Source organism: Coenobita brevimanus, chromosome 93 (assembly GCF_032717465.1).
Source record: "Coenobita brevimanus isolate Jiangsu-jjx chromosome 93, ASM3271746v2, whole genome shotgun sequence".
Taxonomy (NCBI): Eukaryota; Metazoa; Arthropoda; class Malacostraca; order Decapoda; family Coenobitidae; genus Coenobita; species Coenobita brevimanus.
Window position 1 is genome coordinate 25,010,289 of NC_137046.1, and position 21,105 is coordinate 25,031,393.

At 41.2% G+C, this 21,105-nt stretch overlaps 1 protein-coding gene across 1 annotated transcript in view; it reads right to left on the bottom strand.

The window, feature by feature from the left end:
- LOC145412385 (sulfotransferase 1A1-like) overlaps positions 1-21,105 on the bottom strand; it is a 238,192-nt gene that overhangs the window by 70,135 nt on the left and 146,952 nt on the right. The window contains exon 5 of the mRNA XM_080282274.1: positions 2,534-2,660. Coding sequence (XP_080138400.1) covers positions 2,534-2,660 — 127 coding nt within the window. The remainder of the gene's footprint in view (positions 1-2,533; positions 2,661-21,105) is intronic.

The following is a 21,105-nucleotide window of genomic DNA, read 5'->3' on the forward strand; positions in this document are numbered from 1 at the left end:
CCCTGCTGTACCCTTTCAAGCACTTCACCCTCCAAACCTCCATCCTTACTCATCACACTACCCAAGTACTTAAACGTACTCACATTTTCCAATTCCTCACCATCCAACCTCGCTGTACATTCACTGACTTCACCTCTCTCAAAGACCATCGCTTTACTCTTCCTTACATTCACCTTTAGATTCCGTTTCTTGCTCTCCCAAACTCATCCACCAAGCCTTGCAGCTCCCCTTCGTCTTCACTCAACAACACAGTATCATCTGCAAACAACAGTACAGGGAGTTTCCAAACACTATCCTCTCTCACCAAGGCCACTCCAACATCCACTACCCTACATTGTACCTCTTTTATTACCCCATCCATGTACAGATTGAACAACCATGGATACATGACACATCCCTGTTTCAACTCAATCTTCAAAGAGAAAAATTCACTTAGTTCACCATCCACATTCACTGCAGCCTTAGCACCATCATACATACTTTTCACAGCATTCAACAACTTCCCATCTACTCCATATATTCTTAATACATTCCACAATCCTTGTCTATCCACCCTGTCATATGCTTTCTCCAAATCCATGAAAGTCGCATACAACTTCTTTCCCTTCTCTAGAAACTTTTCCACTAAAGATCTAAGAATGAATATATGATCTACACAACCTCTTCCCTTCCTAAAGCCTCCCTGTTGTTCTCCAACTAATTCCTCTGTTCTTTCTCTAACTCTGTCAATAAGTATCCTACCATACACTTGTCCTATTATACTAAGAAGACAAATGCCCCTATGATTACCACACACTTCTTTTTCCCCTTTTCCTTTGTACAAGGGAATAATTATACCTGACCTCCAATCCTCCGGGACTCTACCTTCCTCCCAGGCCAATCTGCACATCTTCCACATCCATTCTACTACTATCTCTCCCCCATGCTTCAGCATTTCACCACACACTCCATCAATTCCTGGGGCTTTACCCAATTTCACTTTCTTCATTGCTTCCACAACTTCTATCCTACTGATTTCTTCCTGTCTTCTCACCTCCCTCCTTCTCCCAGCCATTCCCCAGCCACTTATTCTCGCATTACTTCCATCCTCTATGTTCAACAATTCCTTAAAGTGTTCTCTCCATCTGCTCACTTTTTCTCCCTTCTCCACTAGTAATCTACCATTTTTATCTTTCACTCCCCTGCTAACCTCACTTCCACCCTGTCTTACTGTCTTCACCTCTTTCCAGAACATTTTCTTACAGTCCCTCCACTTAACACTCAAATTCCTTCCAAATTCCTCATCCACTCTCTTCTTACTCTCTCTTACTAATCATTTCACCTCTCTCTTTCTTTCTACATATATCTCTCTCTTCCACCTCTCAACTTCTTCCACGCCCCTATTTCTCATCCATTCATGTATGCTTTCTTCTTTTGTGCCACAGCCTGTCTCACCTCTTCAGTCCACCACGCTGTTCCTTGCACCCCCTTCCGTCTTCTCTTCCTCCCACACACATCACATGCTGCATATATCTCTTCTGTAAATATCCCGCACACACCTTCCAAGTCCCCCATCTGCTCCAATTCATATTTGCCCAATCGTTTCTCCACTTCTCTCTTATACTCTGCCTTTTTCTCATCCTCTTGTAACCTTTCTACTCTCCTTGCAACTACTCCTTCCTCTCGTCTTTCCCTTCTTCTATTCCTCCATCTTACTTGGATGATGACATTTATATATATATATATATATATATATATATATATATATATATATATAGATAGATAGATAGATAGATAGATAGATAGATAGATAGAGATAGATAGATATAAATGTCATATCTTGATAGATACGCTGAAGGTTTCATTGTGATAGCTCAATCCGTTCATCATAATATAATGGGAACACACACACACACACACACACACACACACACACACACACACACACACACACACACACACACACACACACACTGACAGACAAGCAGAGGCAGTCAAAAACACCTTCTAAAGGCGACCGATAAAAATGTATTAATATACAATGCATCATTTACGTACTGTATAAAAATGGAAACTTAAGGACCCAGTTCCGATGGATTTTGTGAAAGAAAAGCATTCTGGAGCCGAACGCTAATCGCCCGCCAGAATATGCTGTTGGGCAAGTCCAAAATCTACGCCATTTCTTGATACCCTGAAGGTTTCATGCTGATAGCTCAAGAGATTCATGAGATGTAATGCTGCTAAAGGCCCCCCCCCAAAAAAAAAAAACTAGTTGGCATTGGCGGCCATCTTGGTGACCTTGACCACGATTGCCCATTTTCTAACCAGTCCAAGATTTTGGCCATCTCTCGATACCCTGAAGGTTCCATGTTGATAACTCAAGCCGTTTATGGGATATGCTTGGAACAGACACACACACACACACACACACACACACACACACACACACACACACACACACACACACACACACACACACACAGAGGCAGGCCAAAACATTATCGCTCCGCCTTCTAATGGCGGGCGATAATTATCAGAGTGAATGAGAACTTACGATTGCCTTCGGTGAAATACTTGACGAACTTGTCGAGAGGTCCATGGAAGCCGACCTCAGAGAAGAGACGTGAGTGGTGGTGGTAGGACACGGCGACGGCCTTGGGATTCCTCATCACGTACACCACCTTCAGGGGCACATGGACCAGGAAAGGTGGAGATAAGTCAAATGAAGAAAAAAAACTGAATATGGTGTGTCCTGACAGGGATGAGGAAATGTGAAAGAACCCGGGTCAAGTAAAAGCAGAACAGCATCAAAGTAGAGAGGACAGGATGTGGAAATGAGAGGAAAGAGGTCCAGACAGCAGTAACTCTGCATGCAATGCCAGGCCAGCCCATTTATTTCTCAGGATCTGTATATAATAAAGCATATGATGACTTGGCAAAACACGAAAATTTTTGCACATGTAGAAGAAGATAAACACTGAATGCCGCGGGATAATAAGATTTTATCATACAAGAAATAAAATCTCTCTCTCTCTCATATATATATATATATACAGTTTATCAATCTATCTGTATATCTATTTGTCTGTCAATCTTTCTATCTCTCTCTATCTATCGATCGATCCATCTATATCAGCTATTGCAAGTCCACTGGTAAACAAAGGTCTCCCCCAGCCTTCTCCCTGACTGAGTCAATCTCTGAATGTTGCCTGCAAACTTGTGCATCTTATCTCACAGCCTCCTGTCTGGCCTTTTTGTGCCACGTTTGCAGTCTCCTGGAATCTAGTTAGCCAACATCTTGTTTCACTGGTCATCCCTTACTCTTGCTACATGACCTGCTCACCTCCATTTCTTTTCACTGACAACTTGTATATTGTCTTTGAATTTAGTCTGCTCTCTCTCCCATGCTAATCTCTTCCTACCTGTCAAAGATATTCCCAACACTGATATTTCCATTGCTTTTTGGAAATAGATTAGAGTGTTTTCTATTGATTTTGTCAATTTCCAAATCTCAATCATGGCCTATAACGGGTTATACAAATGTTATATAATTTTCATAAATACTGGCAAGCATTTTTGGAGGGTATTTCAATGTTTACCGAAAGCTTTCCAATCCAACTGTAATGCTCATTTTTGACTCGTTTTCATAGTCTCGTTCGTTTTAGTATTTGTTCCAATTACTTGTACTCTTCAACTTTTCTAGAACTTCACTTATTTTTATGACACTCTTTGGTGTATTTGGACTAAACAATAGTTTTACTCCGTTCATCTTTAACCTTTCCTCCTGGGGAAGGGGGGATAGAATACTTCCCCAGTATTCCCTGCTTGTCGTAAGAGGCGACTAAAAGGGACACTTTTATCTACATTCTTTTTGCTCTCTTTCTTTCCCTTGTACTTTGTCTGTCCAAACCCTCTGCATTTTAGTTTCATTTAGTTAATTTCCTCTCTCCACTGTCTGGTTCCTGCGAGCCACTGGCATTGGCTCCAGGGTAAAATATTTTTCTGCCTAAGAAATCTTGAACTCTGGTGACGAAGCAATGACCCTCAGTTCCGTGTAGCCCTTAAGTGGGCAGGGGGTGCTAAGAATCCCACGGTGTAGGAATAAGTTTATACATCCAAAAAGATCCTTAAGAATAGGAAACTGGAATGTTCGAACTCTCAATCAGGCTGGTAAAATGGAAGCACTTATTTCAGTGTTCAAGGAATACAAGATGGATGGATATTTGTGCTCTTACAGAAACGAGGTTGCTTGGAGTTGATAAAATGAATTTGGAAGATGGTATTACTATGTTGGTTTCTGGCAGGAGTGATGGAAATCATTACCAAGGAGTAGGCTTAATGCAGAGTAGAGATGCTTGTAAGCCAGTATGTGAGTTTGAGCCAATTAATGAGCGCTTGCTTTATGCTCGTTTAAAATCTGACCATGGTAATATCAATATGGTTGTAGGGTACGCTCCGACAAATGAGGCTGCTGATGAAATGAAGGATGACTTTTATGAGAAGCTGCAGGATGTAATGAATAGAGCGGCAAGACTTGATGTGTTAGCTTGCATTGGTGATTTTAATGCGATTGTTGGCAGTAGTAGGGATGGCTTTGAAGATTGTATGGGTAAGGAGGGTGTTGGTATAAGAAACGAAAATGGGGTGCGATTTGGAAGCTTTTGTTTGGCAAATGACCTTATAATTGGTGAAACTATCTTTGAGCAGAGAAAAATACATAAGACTACTTGGATTTCACCATGTGGTAAATAATGTAACCAGATTGACCACATTGCAATTAGCAGAAGGCATAGGAGTTATTTGCAAGATGTTTGCGTAAGGATGGGGCAGATATAGGTAGTGATCATCAACTTGTTGTGTCAAAGATTAAAATAAAACTTAAGAGAAACGTTAATGGTAACTGTACAGGAGGTAATAATTATGATTTTGATGAGCTGAGAAGTGATGAGAGCACGAGGGAAAAGTTTCGGTGCGAATGTAGAAACAAGTTTCTAGTCCTGCAGACTTTGATGGAATCTGAAGACAATGATATTAATCAAATGTGGAGAGAGGTAAGAGGTTTTCCATGAGAGTGCTAAGGTTACTATTAAGAAAAAGGGAAAAACGAAAAGGAAAAAGTGGATGTCAGATGAAACATGGAATGCAATTCAGAAAAGGAAAGAGGCTAAGTTAAGAAATTAAGAACATGTTGATGGCCAGGTAGTTGAAGTACTTAGAGCAAAGTACTGGAGTTTACATTCTGAAGCAAAAAGACTCGTTAGACGTGATAAGAGGAGGCTATATGATGAAAAGGCAACAGAGACAGAAATTAAATTAAGTAAAAATGACGGTCAGAGCACAAGAGCAGCGTATCAGGCCATAAAGGAGTTAACTGGGACTGAAAAGAGAAGGAAGGAAATACCCGTACGAGATAGAAATGGTAATTTGATGACTAAAGATTTGGATATAAAAGGAAGGTGGAAAGAGCACTTTGACTCTGTTCTAAATAGACCAATCCCAGCTGAAGAGGACATTTTGCCAGCCGAGAGAGATTTGCAGATAGAAACAGGGGATATAACTTTGGAAGAGGTAGCAAAATCTATAAAGGAGTTTAAGAATTATAAGGCCCAAGGAGAGGATGGAATATTTCCTGAAATGCTTAAGGTGGAAAATGACGAGTTGATGAATGCCCTTTTGAAACTTTTTAATGTGGCTTGGGATAATGGTGGAATTCCAGAAGAGTGGAAAAATGGAGTAATTATAAAAATACCAAAAAAGGGAGATTTAAGTTTGTGTGGCAATTGGAGGGGGATAACTTTGACACCTGTAGTTGCAAAAGTCTTTTCCAAAATCTTGTTGAACAGAATAGAGCCAGTAATTGACAAAATTTTAAGAAAAGAACAAGCAGGATTTAGAAAGGGTCGAGGTTGTAATGATCAGATTTTTATTGTAAGGCATCTAATGCAACAAGCTAATGAGATGAAAATGCCACTTAGTATGTGTTTTGTGGATTTTGAAGAGGCGTTTGATAGTGTTTCACGTGGAGCTATTTTGAAAATTATGAGATTCTGTGGTATACCAGAAAAGTTTGTAAATATTATTAGAAGCCTGCACGAAGGTACTTTTTGTAAGGTAATGGTGGGTGGTTCTTTGAGTGATCCATTTCAAGTTAGGTCAGGAGTGATTCAAGGAGGAGCTCTTTCGCCATTGCTGTTTGTTTTGGTTATGGATTATGTTATGAAAAAGGTTGTAAGGAGAACAGGTGCAGGAATTAACTGGAAAGAAAATAAGAAGCTGATGGATTTGGACTATGCTGATGATATTGTACTGATTTGCGGAAGTATTTACGAGATGCAGAGGGTGCTTGATTGTCTGGTGGAGGAAGGAGAAAAAGTGGGATTGGTAATAAATTGTGGAAAGACTGAAATTATCAATATGAACGTGGAGAACCAAATCGATTGTGTAATTGGGAATAATGTGGTGAAGAACGTAGAAAACTTTAAATATCTGGGAGCGATTGTATCATAATATGGATCATTAAACAATGAAATTGAGGAGAGGATTAGACAGGCTTGGCAAGCTGTTGGAATGTTGAAATCTGTTTGGAATAATAATAATATGCTTTCGGTACATAATAAAGTGAAAATTTACAAGTCCATGGTTAGACCAATTTTAATTTATGGGCATAAGTCATGGTACAGTATTATTGCAACAGATCAGAAAGTATTAGGATTTGAGAATAAAATACTGAGAAGGATTCCTGGGGTAAAGTGGCAAGACAGAGTTACAAATGCAAGAATAAGGTATATTACGAGAGTGGAACCAGTTAATGAATATGTGAAACTGTCTCGCTGGAAGTGGCTCGGGCACATATACAGAAAAGAAGATAGTTTAATACAGGATGTGCCAGAGTGGACTACTAGAGGAAGAAGAGGTAGAGGTAGGCCGAGGGAAACCTGGTTGAGGACAATGAAAAATGAAGCAGGAGAGGAGTGTTGGTGGGACCTGAAGGAGATGGCAAGAGACAAATATTGGTGGAGAGAGTTCATCGAGGCCCTATGCATCCGGTGGGGTGCCACAGGAATTGATTGATTGATTGATTGATCTTTAACCTTACTTGAAGACTTTCTGAATGTAAGTTACTTTACATTTCCTGCAATATCTCTGCTGTTGCTGAGATTAGGAAAATATCATCTGCACATCTTAAATTGTTTAAGTTTTCTCCAGCCATGTTTATTCCTTTGTTTCCTCATTCTAACTCTCTGAAAATGCTTTCAAGGCATGCTGAAAATAATTTTGATGAAACCGATTCTCATTGACGTATGGCTTTTTTCAATCATAATTTTTTCTGTCTTTATGTAACTTACCTGTTGGAGTTCCTTCTGTGTTTATGTTTTCGAGCAGTTTTACACTGTTCTCTTTTACTTTTTATTCCCGCAATTAATTTCCATACCTATGTGCTTCACTGAGTCGAAAGCCTTTTCATAATCGACAAAACCCAAGCACAGTGGATTAGTATGTACTTTAGGGTTCTCAATTAGTTGATTCGTTGTGTGTTGCTGATCAGTCTTCGAATACCCGTTTAGGATTCCTGCCTACTCACAAAGTTGATTTTCTTTAAAATTTGTTATTATTCTGTTTGTAAGGACTTTCTTGAAGAGTTAGTAAATAAATAACAATATGCTGAAAAATCGATAGCTACTAAAATTTTTTGAGTCGCCTTCCTCGTAAAGCATAATATTTCTGAACTACACCATGCTTTGTGTATTTCTGCTTCCTTTTTCATTGGGCAAATAAGTGGGCGACCCAGATTTGAACTTGTACTCCTCCATCCGAGAGTACATCAGCTACTGTTCTATTTTCTCCTGGAGCCCTTCCTATTTTCATACTTTTAAGAGTAAAGTTTCCCTCATCTGGTGCTACCCCTGGTACATGAATTTCACCTGTGTCAGTTAAAAAGGTACCTGTTGGTAAGCTTGTCTCTGAAGCATACATTTCTTTATCAAATTTTTCAACTCTTTTCACCGTCTTCTCTCAGCACTTAATACCTTCACCATTTTTGCCTTTCAGTCATAGACGTTGTTGCTTGCTAGTGCCACTTTGCTTCTGACATGTGTCAGATCTTTTCCTGTGTTGATGGTTTCCTTGATCTCAACCATGCTTCTTTTAGTTTTCTTTTCTCTGCCTTTTAATCACAGAGTGATTAAGAAAGTAGTACCGGGGTAAAAGATAATAATGGCAAATTACTGGTGGAGAAAAGAGAAAGAGTGAGCAGATGGAGAAAACGATTTAAGGAATTGTTAAACATTGGGAATGAAAGTAATGCTAGTATCAAGTGCCTGGGGATTGACTGGGAGGAAGGAGCTGCGAAGGGAGGAAGAAGTCAGTAGGACACAAGTAGTGAAAGCAATGAAGAGAGTCGTGATGAGGAAAGCCCCAGGAACAGATGTAGTGTGTGGAGAAATGCTGAAGGACGGAGGAGCAGCAGCAGTAGAATGGATACGGAAGATGTGCAGATTGGACAGGGGTCCTTGAGGATTGGAAGTCAGACATAATTATTCCCCTCTACAAACGAAAAGGGGAATAAGTGTGTGGAAAACATAGGGACATTTGTCTTCTTGGTGTAATATGAAAAGTATATGGTAGGATACTTACTGACAAAGTTAAGGAAATAACAGAGGATTTAGTTAGAGAACAGGGAGGTTTCAGGTAGGGAAGAGGTTGTGAAGGTCAGATGATTATCCAAAGGCGTTTAGTGGAAAAGAGTATAGAGAAGGGAAAGAAGTTGTATGTCGCCTTCTTGGATTTGGGGAAAACATAGGACAGAATAGATAGACAAAGAACGTGGAAGAATATTAAAAATATACGGAGCAACTGGGAAGCTGTTGAATGCCGTGAAGAGTATGTAGGTTATGAGGATGCCAGGGCTGCAGTGCGTGTAGATTGTGAACTGATTGATATTTTCTGTCCAAATGTTGGATTGAAAAAGGGATATGTCATGTCTCCATGTTGTTTAATCTGTCTGTGGATGGAGTTATAAAAGAGATACAAGGTAGTGGCGGATGTTGGTGCGGCCGTAATGAGCGAGGGCAGCTTTGGAAACGTCCTGTCTTGATGTTTGCAGATTATACGGTATTGTTACTGTAAGCGAAGACGAAGGCGAGCTGCATAACTTGGTGAATGAATTTGGGAGACATTTATGAAACGAAATCTAAAGATGAATGTAGGGAACTGTACAGTTGTGGTCTTCGAGAGAGAATGCACAGTGAGGCTAGATAGTGAGAAAATGGATAATGTGAGTGCATTTAAGTACTTGGGCAGTACTTAAAAAAATAATAAGTCGACCGAGTTCCTGTGCCATTACAGAACATCGAGGGAAAACGGTAAGTAAAAAAAAAAAGGCAAAAATACAAGCTGTTGAGGACAATTTGGAAATTGTTGTAATGGAAAAAGTAAATACTATTCCATTTTCCCTGTTTGCTCTGACAAAAATTTCAAGTCAGACCTTTATAAGGAGATATGAGATTTACACGCTGTTATTATTACAGATTAGTAGCAAAGGCAAAAAAAGGCTGAAGGACTTTATTTGGACAAATCGAGGGGATACCAATGGTTTGTAGTATTTCTATAACTCTTCGTTCCAGTTTGTCCGTCTGTTTGTCTGTCTGTAGGACAAATTTAGCGGGTCATCATAGATAAATGGTTAAAGAGAGAGAGAGAGAGAGAGAGAGAGAGAGAGAGAGAGAGAGAGATCCAGCAGCAAATGTTTTTTAGGAAGTTTTCGCGTGTGCTGTAGGCCTCCTAAAATCAAGGAAAAGTTGACCGCGTGCCTGTGTCGTGTCAAAATAACCGTTGGCTGGAGCACCTGCACAAACGGCAAGATTTGTAAATAATACCCAAAAGCAGTAATTTTAAGGACCTTTCGGGGTGAGCTACTGGGCACAGAATTTGCCGGAAAGTCGGCTATGTACTTGTGTTATGCCAGAATAGCCATGAATATGTCACAGAGGGAAGAGGAAAACAACACATACACACATACATATTTTCATCTAATTCTACGATACCAAGATCGTTTCTATCTGTCGGTCTGCAGTGCGAACGCTGTGCAGAGAATCACGCAGAAAAAAAAAAAAGAGTAAAATATAATATTTTTGTTGTGTGCCATAAGTAAAAAAAGAAAGAAAAAAAGAACAAAAAAGAAGGAAGAAAAATCGACAGCGTTGCAGCATCGTGCCAGGATCACTGTTGTGACGAGCGTCGGGCACAGGCGGTAAGAGGCATCAACAGCTCTATGAGTCAAATTAGTTAAGGATCATTTGGAGTGAATCTTAGCCGTGCCGGAACAGCCGTGAATATCACATAGAGGAACAAGGCAAAAACTACATAAGTATATACTTACATCTAAATCTATAATCCTAAGCCTGTATATGTAAATCTGTCCTTTTATCTGTTTGTTTGCAATACAAATTTTGTGCGGAGCAGCACAAACTCAATAAGTAAATGTTGTTTAGTATCCTTTGAAGTAGACTTTAAACTAAAACGTTTGCGGAAAATATTACATTTTGCCTTCGAGCTGAGGTAAAAAAAAAAAAATGTAAGCAAAAGGTAGGAAATTTCAGCGCCCTTAGTAGTAAAGATCAAGGACAAAGCCAAAGAGTGGGTGAAGGTCTGTCCTTGGTGAAGCCTTAGAAAACCCGTAAGCCTCAGACACACACACACACACACACACACACACACACACACTCACACAATCTATCAATCTAACTATCTATGTCTATCTCTCTCTCTCTCTCTCTATCTATCTATCTATATATATATATATATATATATATATATATATATATATGTGTGTGTGTATGTGTGTGTGTGTGTGTGTGTGTGTGTGTGTGTGTATTAATTGTCCTCGCCATCTCCTTGGCTTTGCCAAAGAAAGGTCTTTAGCCTCGCTTTGACATCGCCATGGATCACTAACTACTATTAGGAGCGCTGAAATTTTCTGTCTTCGGGCTGTACGGGACTCCTTTTTTCATCACAGTTGGAAGGCAAATTGGTTAGTTTCTGTAAATCTTTTGGAGCAAAGTACACTACAAATTCTCCTTAAAGAGTTTTGGTTTGGAATTTGGTTGGTATCTCTTACCGATTTTTTGTGATGCTCCGCCAAAAGTTCACATTACAGGCAGACAGAAGGACAGGCGAGAACTTAGAATTACAGTATAGGATCAAATATAGGGATGCAATGTGCACGTTATGATTTCCGGTTGACACTGAGTTTCGGGATTTTTTCTTTTTTATTAGGCTTAAAGTACTCACGAAACGGTATTTAATAACTTTTGCTGTAGGATCTTACCGTCTTTGCATGCTGCTCCTCAGAAAGTTCGCATTACAGATAGATGTGTAGACGGACGGACATACAGATGTGAACTTAAAGGAATATTATTGAATTAGATGTATGTATGTATATACGTATGTAATATTTTGCCCTGCTCTTCTTGTCATATTTACGGGGATTTTGGTTCGAAACATTTTTTTTTTCTTAGGGCACACGCCAAAGGGTCTTCAATAAGTTATGTCTCTGAAGTCGACTTATATCTGTTACTGATTTTGATTGACGCTTTGTTCAAATCTTGCGCTGCAGACAGAGAGACAGGCGGACAGACAGAGAGATACGAACTTAGAATGAAAGAAATAGATGAAAGTATGTACGCATATTATGGAATGTACCGTCCTGTTCCTCTGTGTCATACTGACGATTACTCTGGGACAACGCAGGTATGCAGACAACCGCAATTTTAAGGGATTATTGGACACTCGAAAAGGGTTAGTAGCAGTTTATGCTGTTGGAGTTTCAAGATATCTTACTGTTTGTGCGCAATGTTCCGAAAACGGGTATTCTGGCTCGACGCAAGTACCAGGTCGTGTTTTTTTTTTTTTTTTTTTTTTCCCATATAGCGCATACCAAAAGGTCCGTAGCAACTTTTCCTTTGGAGACTGTTGATACCTCTCAATGTCCTTGTGCTGCTCCACGAAAAGTTGACAATACAAACAGACAGACATACGGACGTACCGTACATACAGACACAAAATAAGGATTATAGAAATTAATGAACTGCACGTATACTATACATGTATCTGAATTTTTGCCCTTCTCCTTTGTGTCATATTTATAGCTTCTCTGGCACGATGCTGGTATGCAGTTGACTTATTCGGAAAGTTTTGGCTTCAAGAAACTTAAAAGGGTCCTTCACAACTTCTGTTTTTGAAGTTTGTTCACCTGTCTAACTGTCTTTGCCTGAAGGGCCGCATAAAGTTCGCACAGAAGACAATCATACATACTTACATACATAGACAGACAGATAGACAGGCAGGCAGACTTGGAGGAAAGTATGTATATATGTATGTATGTATGTAATGTATCGCCTTGCCTCTCTCTGTCATGTTTACGACTATTCTGGCGCGACACAGGTACACGGACGACTTTCCAGGGAACTTTTTGGCCAATAGCTGACTACAATTGGTCCGTAACAAGTTTTGCTTCTGAGTTAGAGCATGATGATCTGCACAAAGGCTATTGTGACAAGATGGTTGTACGTGGTCGACTTTCTTGAAATTATCTGAGAAGCCGTGGCTCAGTGGGTTAGAGCGCTCTGCTCTGACCGAAGGGTCGGAGGATCGAATCCACCCAAGAGTCATTGGTAGACATCAGGAAGGGCATCCGGTCATAAAATGCTATACGCTCCAAACCAAAGTCCTCTACCCAGGGGCAACGCCTTAGCCCTTATCCAAAAAAAGAGGGACCTGGCGTAAAACACACACAAAAAAAAAAAAAAAAAAAAAAAAAAAATTCTCAACATTTTTTTTATAGTTTGGTCATATCAATTATCATTTATGGGTGATGCTCCACACAAAGTTCTCATTACTGACAGACAAACAGATGCAAACTTAAGATATTATATTTCTGTCTATCTGACTATCTATCTATATATCTATCTATATCTCTCTGGGCACATATAGATAGATAGACCTGCTCAGGGCGTCTGAAAACGCAGAATGGGCAGGTTCGTATGGCCGTGTGGAATGTGAGAGGCGTAATTGACAAGAGTAAGAGTTTGGAAGTGGTGAATGCCTCTAAGGGTGCTATATACCGTATAGTGTGCCTTGAGGGCACCGCGTGAAACGAAGACAGTGTGAACTGTAAAAGTAGATGGGCATGCAATACGCAAGGTCCTATATGAATGCGTGTGGAAGATGAATGGAAGGAGTTGCGTTGCCAGTGAGTGATGAGTGACAGAGGGGAATGAAAGATTACAGGTGTGTCAGCTCGAGATTTATGTATGTAAAGTTCCATTTCCAGAAGCAGAAAGTGGCAGTAATCACTGCGTATGAGCCTTGTGTTGGAGATGAGGCACAAAAAAATAGGTTCTACGAAGACAAGGAGTTATCTGGCGCTTGTGATGGGTGACATGAATGGGGTTGTGAGCACTGGTTCTGCAAGTGATGTAATGGGTCGTTATGGAGTACCAGAGAAGAACGATAATGGAAGACGACAGACGGGCATGTGTCAGGAGACGAGTTTGCACAATTATAATTCATATTTAACCCCTTGGCTGCTGCAAGCATCTGAGAAGGACGGGTCAACAGACTGCTACAAACCTCTCAGAAGGCTCTGAACGAATGCTAACGGAAAATAGCCACACCAGGGCATGGCTTAGCTCAAAGCTCTCAGCAGCCTAGGGGTTAAGCACAAAGATGCACGGAGAGTGCTGTATGGATCATGGCTGATTACGAACCTGTAGAGAAGACGGTGAGTGGGAATGTTATCGATGTGAGGACATTGAGAGGATTATGTGGAGATGATGCACTGGAAGTCGATCTGATCATATGCCTAGGGGTATGCAAAGTTATACTGAGAGAGAGAGAGAGAGAGAGAGAGAGAGAGAGAGAGAGAGAGAGAGAGAGAGAGAGAGAGAGAGAGAGAGAGAGAGAGAGCAAAGAACGAAAGACGAGAGTACAAAATCTGAGATACACAGTAACGGCAGATGATTACCAGGCTAAAGTAGAGGAGGAGTTGGAGTCACTGAACTGGAACCAAACTGATCTGACAATTTCTAGAGTGCATATGGGGAATGTTTAGGTAGGAATGCCAAAGTGGTGTGTGGTGTCGCTACGTGAGCAACTAAAAGGGAAAGTACAGCTTGGTGGAAGAGGTTGTAAGGATAGTGGAGGAAAAGAGGATGAAGCTACTAGATTAGATGTAGGAACGGGTTCATAATAAAGAAAACGAGTTCATTGAGAGTAAGAAGCATGTGAAGAGACGAGTAAAGAAAAAAAAGGAGGTAAATGTTAGTATTTAAAGGAAAATTAATGCAAACTACTCATGAAATATAAACATGTTCTGTAGAGAGGTGCAAAGCTATAGAATTAAAAGTGAAAAGAAAGGTGAAAGTGTAAAGGATGAAAGTGGATATGGAGTAGATGGAAACAATACTTTAAAAGAATGATGAATGGGATATGGTGGGTTCAGAGCAGCTGCAAACATTATTGGCTTTGGTAATGTGCAGAGAAACAGTGTAATTACCAGGAAACGTGACACTAACAGAAGTGGAGAATGCTGTGATGCGGGCGAAGATTGAAAGGCAGCAGGTGTTGATGAAGTGAATGCATAGATAATTAAGTTTGCTGGAAAGCGTGGTATGAAAACGAAGTGAAATTGTTGAAGATATATTAAAAAGCTTGGCTGAGCGAAACTGTGCCAGCTGAACAGGAAAGGTTGCGATTGTGCCCCTGTACACGAATAAAGGTGAGCGAAGTGTCACGAAATTAGTAGATAGTATTATTACTATGGCAATACATGGTATTGTATTATTATTATGGGAACGCTTGAACAATAATGAAACCCCATAGAACTTCGCCCAGTCAGTTAACCGCTTGTGTTTGCACTCAGATTTGAAACAGAGTTTTCAGAACATTCGTCACTCTGTCATTATCTGTTCTTATGCACGACATTAATGCTTCACTGAACAATATTTTTTTGTGTGTAATTATCGTTCCCACGCCTTGCCTCTCTAGCCGTTAAGTTAGCCACGCATATTTCTCACGCCCCTGTACCCGGCGTGAGATCATTAGTTAATGTTGAACTGTCACGGGAGGAAGAGGTCGTGAAAAGTGCAGAGAAGCAGGGCCCCATCTCGGTGGCTACAGTCTCTGGCAGTTCTGCCATTCCCTCATCTCCCCACCGAGTTGGTAATCGGCAGCAGTGGACGTCAGCAGTGCGAACTGCAGTGCCTCGACCAGGCAGCCACCCAGTCTGTTTCACAGCAACGACTCCATTTTTCTCCACTGATGAGTATTTTTGTTCCATGTTTTTCTAGGCTTACGGTTAATGAGTAGTTGGGTTCGTGAGTGAGTGTATTTGCTTTGACTTTTTTAATTTACTTAAGTTCCCTTGTAACGTAACTGTATTTGTTGTAATCAATAAAATTACAGTTCTTCGATTAAATGTAACAGTCTTGTTTGATTTCACCACATTGTGCTAACTTTAGTTTGTCACTCCTAGTTTGCACAAACTTCGTGCATCAGTCACGACAGGTAGTTAAGCTAGCTCTTTCATATTAATTCTTAAATCCGTTGTGCCAGCCAGGATTTAGCACCAGCAAGAGTCTGTTCATTATTGTTCGTATTCATTATCGGTTGTCAGCGGTCAGACCACTTTCTCGGAGGCCAACAGTACCAACACTTCAGCATTTGTGAGTGATTAGTTTCCGCTGTGTACTGTTGAGAAAGTTTATGAAAGTCTCGTCTTCAGAGAACGGCGAAGTAAGCCATGATAAAGTAAAATAAGTCGATTCCCTTGTGACAGCCGAGTATTTATTGCATTTCATTCTTATTTCCACTTCCCCCTTGACATCTGGCGACCTCATTCCAGGATACTAACTCCTAACATCAAAGTTATTAACGAAATAATACTCACTCAAAGCTAGTTATTAGTTAGCATTAAAGTTAATAGGCACTATCTTACTGGTGGGTATTAATTCTACTTTATTAATTTTATGTAAAACGTTTTCCCGGCCAGTAGCAATATTTTATTTCTTTCCTTACCAGTTTAACTGGATAAAACTGGTTACCACCAGCCTGTGTCTACATTCTTTATTTTCGATTATTAGCATTCGACTGCGAAACAGCAGTCAGTAAGTCAGTCTTTAGTTCACTTGGTCTGAGGTAGAATCATGGCTACTAGTTTATATACACAAGAAGCCAAGGATATGGGGCTTACCAGTCCCCAAGAAATTAAAGACTATAATTATTCACTTGCAGTACACATATGAACAGCAATGTGAGAATGATGCCCATGAAGAGCATAAAATTCAATGTGAAGAGGAGCGAGCACAGTGGAGGAACGAGAGAAATGGAGAAATGGAGTTCCCCCGAGCTAAGCCCTGTATTGGACTATAAAGCCCCGCTAGGGTTACAGGAGCGAGCTACCACTCCCAGCACGGCAGCCCGGGCGAGGCTCGAACTCGCAATCCCCCGATTACGAGTCCAACGCGCTACCACTGTCGGCTACCGCGCCCCCCGGAGGAACGAGAGAGAGAATGCGAAGAGGAGCGAGAACAGTGCGAGGAACGTGAGAGAGAGCGCGAGGAATGTGGGAGAGAACGTGAACACAAGCGTGCTGATTGTGTGGCAGGTGAGAAAAAAGTGCTTGAGGAGTCGAAGCTCAAGCGAGACTCCGTGGCTTCAGGCACATCTGGTGCACCCGACTCGAGCTCCATGAGTGCTCTCCCAGCACATGTTCTGGCAACCCTGCGCCTCAAGCTTCCTCCATACAAGGAAGGAAAGTGAATCGAGCCGTTCATACATCGCTTCGAAGACATGATGCAGCCATATCAGCTGGACGAGGCAGCTAAGCAGCTCCAATATCTTAGCTTATTTGAGGGCCTTGCCCTCGATATTCGAGTGGGGATGCATGGTCGTGGAGGACTTTTTGCATGGTCGTGGAGAGCATAGACGTATATTTGTTGTTCTCTCCTCTAGCGCTCTAGGGCTGCCTCACCGGCAATAGCTTTGTAAATACCCCAATAAAGGTTAGGTCAGCTAGTTCTAATATTCCTCCCTGGCCTTAGTAGATATAGTAGGTGTCTATATCTAATTACTGAGATCGCCTTTGCTTACTCACCTCTGGAGTGTACCCCCCACTGATCGCTCTAGGGCGTGAGTTACACACAGGCGCGTCCTCCCGAGAGTGGTTTGAGAGGGTAATCTCAGATTAGGTGTGTGTTCCCCGGGCAATTTCTCCCTTGGTCGTTTTTCTCTTTCTTCCCACTTCCCCCTCACGGGGGAAGTGGTAACTATGGCGAACGTCACTGCTGCCTCCCTGACCGACCCTCAACTGTCTCACATAGAGCTTCACTGAGCGATATTTTTTGTGTAGTTATAATTCCCAAGCCTTGCCTCTTTAGTCGTTATGCCACGCATATTTTTCACACCCCTGTACCGGCCATGAGAACATTAGTGTTGAACCGTCACGGAAGGAAGAGGTGAGCAGAGAAGCAGGGCCCCGTCTCAGCGGCTACAGTTTCTAGTAGTTCTGCGATTCCCACATCTCCCCACCGAGCTGGTGATTGGCAGCAGTGGACGTCACCAGTGCAAATAACAGTAGCTCGAGCAAGCAGCCACTAAGTCTATTTCGCAGCAACGACTCCGTTTTTCTCCCCTGACCAGCATTTTCGTTCCTTGTTTTTCTAGGCTTAAGTTTATTGAGTAATTAGGTGCTTGAGTGAGTGTATTTGCTTTGACTTTTTGAATTTACTTTAAGTTCCCTTGTAACGTAAATTTATTTGTTGTATTCAATAAATTTACAGTTCTTTTTGAGCTCGATTAAATGTAACAGTCTTGTTTTATTTCACCACATTGTGCTGACTTTAGTTTGCACTCCTAGTTTGCACATACTTCTTACATCAATCACGACTGGAAGGCGGTGGCTCAATCGGTAGAGAGGTGGCCTGCGGTCCTACCGGACCTAGGTTCAAATCCCCGCTGGGGCAGGGAACAGTTTAAGGATTTGAATTTCATACAAAGCAGACTTTACCGATCTACCAGAAGACCTGCCGACATGTCATAAAAATACCCCTGCTAATACCAATACACTAGTCCTGTATGAGACAGCCCCTAGCATGTATTCAATATGGACGGTGGGTGTTAGCGCCGAAGTGGTGACATGTAGAAGTGTATGGTGTGTAGGAGGATTACTGGGCCTCGGGAGCAGGCTGTGAAGCCTATCCCCAGAGTCGAAGAAAAAAAATATATATTTATAATAATTCTTATATCCGTTGTGCCAGCTAGGAGTTAACACCAGCAAGAGTCTGTATATTAGTGTTCGTATTCATCATCGATTGTCAGGGGTAAGGACACTCTCTCAGAGGCCAACAGTAAAAACAAATCAGCATTTGTTGAGTGATTAGTCTCTGCTGTGTATTGTTGAGAAAGTTTTATGAAATTCCAATCTTTAGAGAATCAACAAAGTAAGGCAGCACAGTGTAAAAACTTATTACTTGATTTCATAAGTATATTTCCTTGTGACAACCGACTATTTATTTGCATTTCATTCTTGTTTCCACTTCATCCCCAACAGTGAGTGCAAAAACAATCTTGGATTAAGTCCCTAGACTGTTGCTGGAAATGTATATGAAAGAGCTATCATAAACGAAGGGACATACTAGAAGGCTTGGTGAGTGACGAACAGGGTGGTTTTAGGAGTGGTAGAGGATGTGTGGATAAAATATTTGCAATGAAATAGCTCGTGGAGAAGGCTTGTGAGAAGGTGCTTAGGCATTTATTGATTTGGAAAAAGCGTAAGACAAGGTAAACAAAGAGGGACTACGCAAAGTTTTGCTTATGTATGATGTAGATGGTAAGTTGTTGCATGCCGTTGAGTTTTCATGACTACTAGAGCATGGGAAAGGGTAGGTGGGCATCTGAGTGGGGCTATGATAGGTAAAATCACGAGTCATGGAAAGAGAGAGAGAGAGAGAGAGAGAGAGAGAGAGAGAGAGAGAGAGAGAGAGAGGCGTTGATAATGAATGATGAAGGGTGGATTATCTTAAATCTTATGAGTTCAGATGATGCAGTGCTGCTTGCAAATAACAGACAAGAGCCAGGTCGACTGGTACAGAGTGTTGCAAATGTCTGTAAGCGTTGTGTCCTGAAAATTAATGTAAGTAAAACTAAACTGATGTTGCTGAGAGAGAAGTTGATTCCAGGAGTGACGTTACAATGAATAAACAAAGAGCTTTAACCAGTAAGAGAGTTTAAGTACCTGAGTGCCATTAGAGAAAAGAGAGGAAAATGTACAAACGAATAGGAAAGTAGAGTGGCATAAGGAAGTAAAGTGGCTAGTGCTATGATGGCCTTGATAAGAAGTAGATTTCTGAGTTTGGTGGCTCTGAGAAGCATGCATGAACAAGTTCTAGTGCGTACTTTAACATACGGGTGTTAGTCTATGATGTGGCGTGAAAATGAAAAGTCAAGAGTAAGATCAGTGGAGATGGGGCTGTTGAGGAATGTGAGTTGAGAAGAAAAATGGATAGGATAAAGAATAAGATGATTGGTGAGAGATATGGAGTAAGGAAGTCTGTGGACACGAGAGTAGAAGAGTGTGCTTAGATGGTATAGTTATGGGAAAAGAATGGGTATGAAGAGACTGGTGAAAAGGGTATTTCTGAGTGAGTTAGAAGGCGGGAGGAGTGGTACGTCAAGAACAAGGTGGATAGATATGATGGAGTGGGAAAAAGAAGGGGGCTAATGATGGCGATATATATATATATATATATATATATATATATATATATATATATATATATATATACCTAGGCTGCTTCCCCCAAGGAAAGGGAGGTAGCCGAGACAGGACGACACACTCCCCATTTACTCATCCATTCAAACACATTCATTCGCATCATAGCCCCAAAGGGGAAAACGGACAGATCCTCACCGCACCACACCACACAAGGGTCAACCGTGCAGTGCAATCAGTGACATCCGCAGCAAGGCATGACAGCAGAGATGGTTTACCCCTGCCACATCATAACAGACCCATCCCCTTACCCGCACATGACCTGACTAGCTGATCAGACCAAATGCGGGAGAATATCCCCTCAGGGCTGCGTCATCACTTATTTATTCACAATTTCTCTCCATTTATTTCTGTCACGCACAGCCACTCTTCCTTGCTCAACAGACATCTCCCTCTCGCATCCAGCGCTCTCTTCACACTGTCCATCCATCCTATTCGTGGTCTTCCTCTCAGCCATACACCTCTCACATCAGATCTAGTTATCTTTTTCGCCAATCGCTCATTATCCATTCTCTCCATATGCCCAAACCATCGCAACACCCTCTGCTCAACTCTACCAGCCATCTCCCGAACAACTCCAGTTCTCCATCGCACTTCATCATTTCGCACTTGATCCATACGCGTCACTCCACACATACTCCTCAGACACCTCATCTCCATTACATTCAAACTTTTCCTCTCTGCCACACCCATATTCCATGTTTCAGCCCCATATAACGCAGTCGGTACCACAACACCCTCATACAGCCTTCTCTTTACATTCATTCTAAGCGAACGACATCTAAACACTTTTTTCATTCCTCCCAGCACCTTTCCTACTTCATTTATTCTAAATTTCAGTTCAGCATCTATTCTTCCATCCACAGCAACATGTGACCCATGATATTTAAAACAGTCTACCTCCTCAAGCAACTCGCCATTCAGTCTACCTCCTCAAGCAACTCGCCATTCAAAACTATATTCATCCCCCTACCATATATATATATATATATATATATATATATATATATATATATATATATTTTTTGTATATATATATATATATATATATATATATATATATATATGTGTGTGTGTGTGTGTGTGTGTGTGTGTGTGTGTGTGTGTGTGTGTGAAGCTCATACAAGGAGGGTGGAAAGGTTATAAGAGGATGAAAAAAGGGCAGAATATAAAAGGGAAGTGGAGGAGCGATTAGGTAAATATGGATTGGAGCAGATGGGGGACGTGGAGGGTGTGTGCAAGATATTCACAGAAGAAATCTCTGCAGCATGTGAGGTGGTGTGTGGGGTGAACTGAAG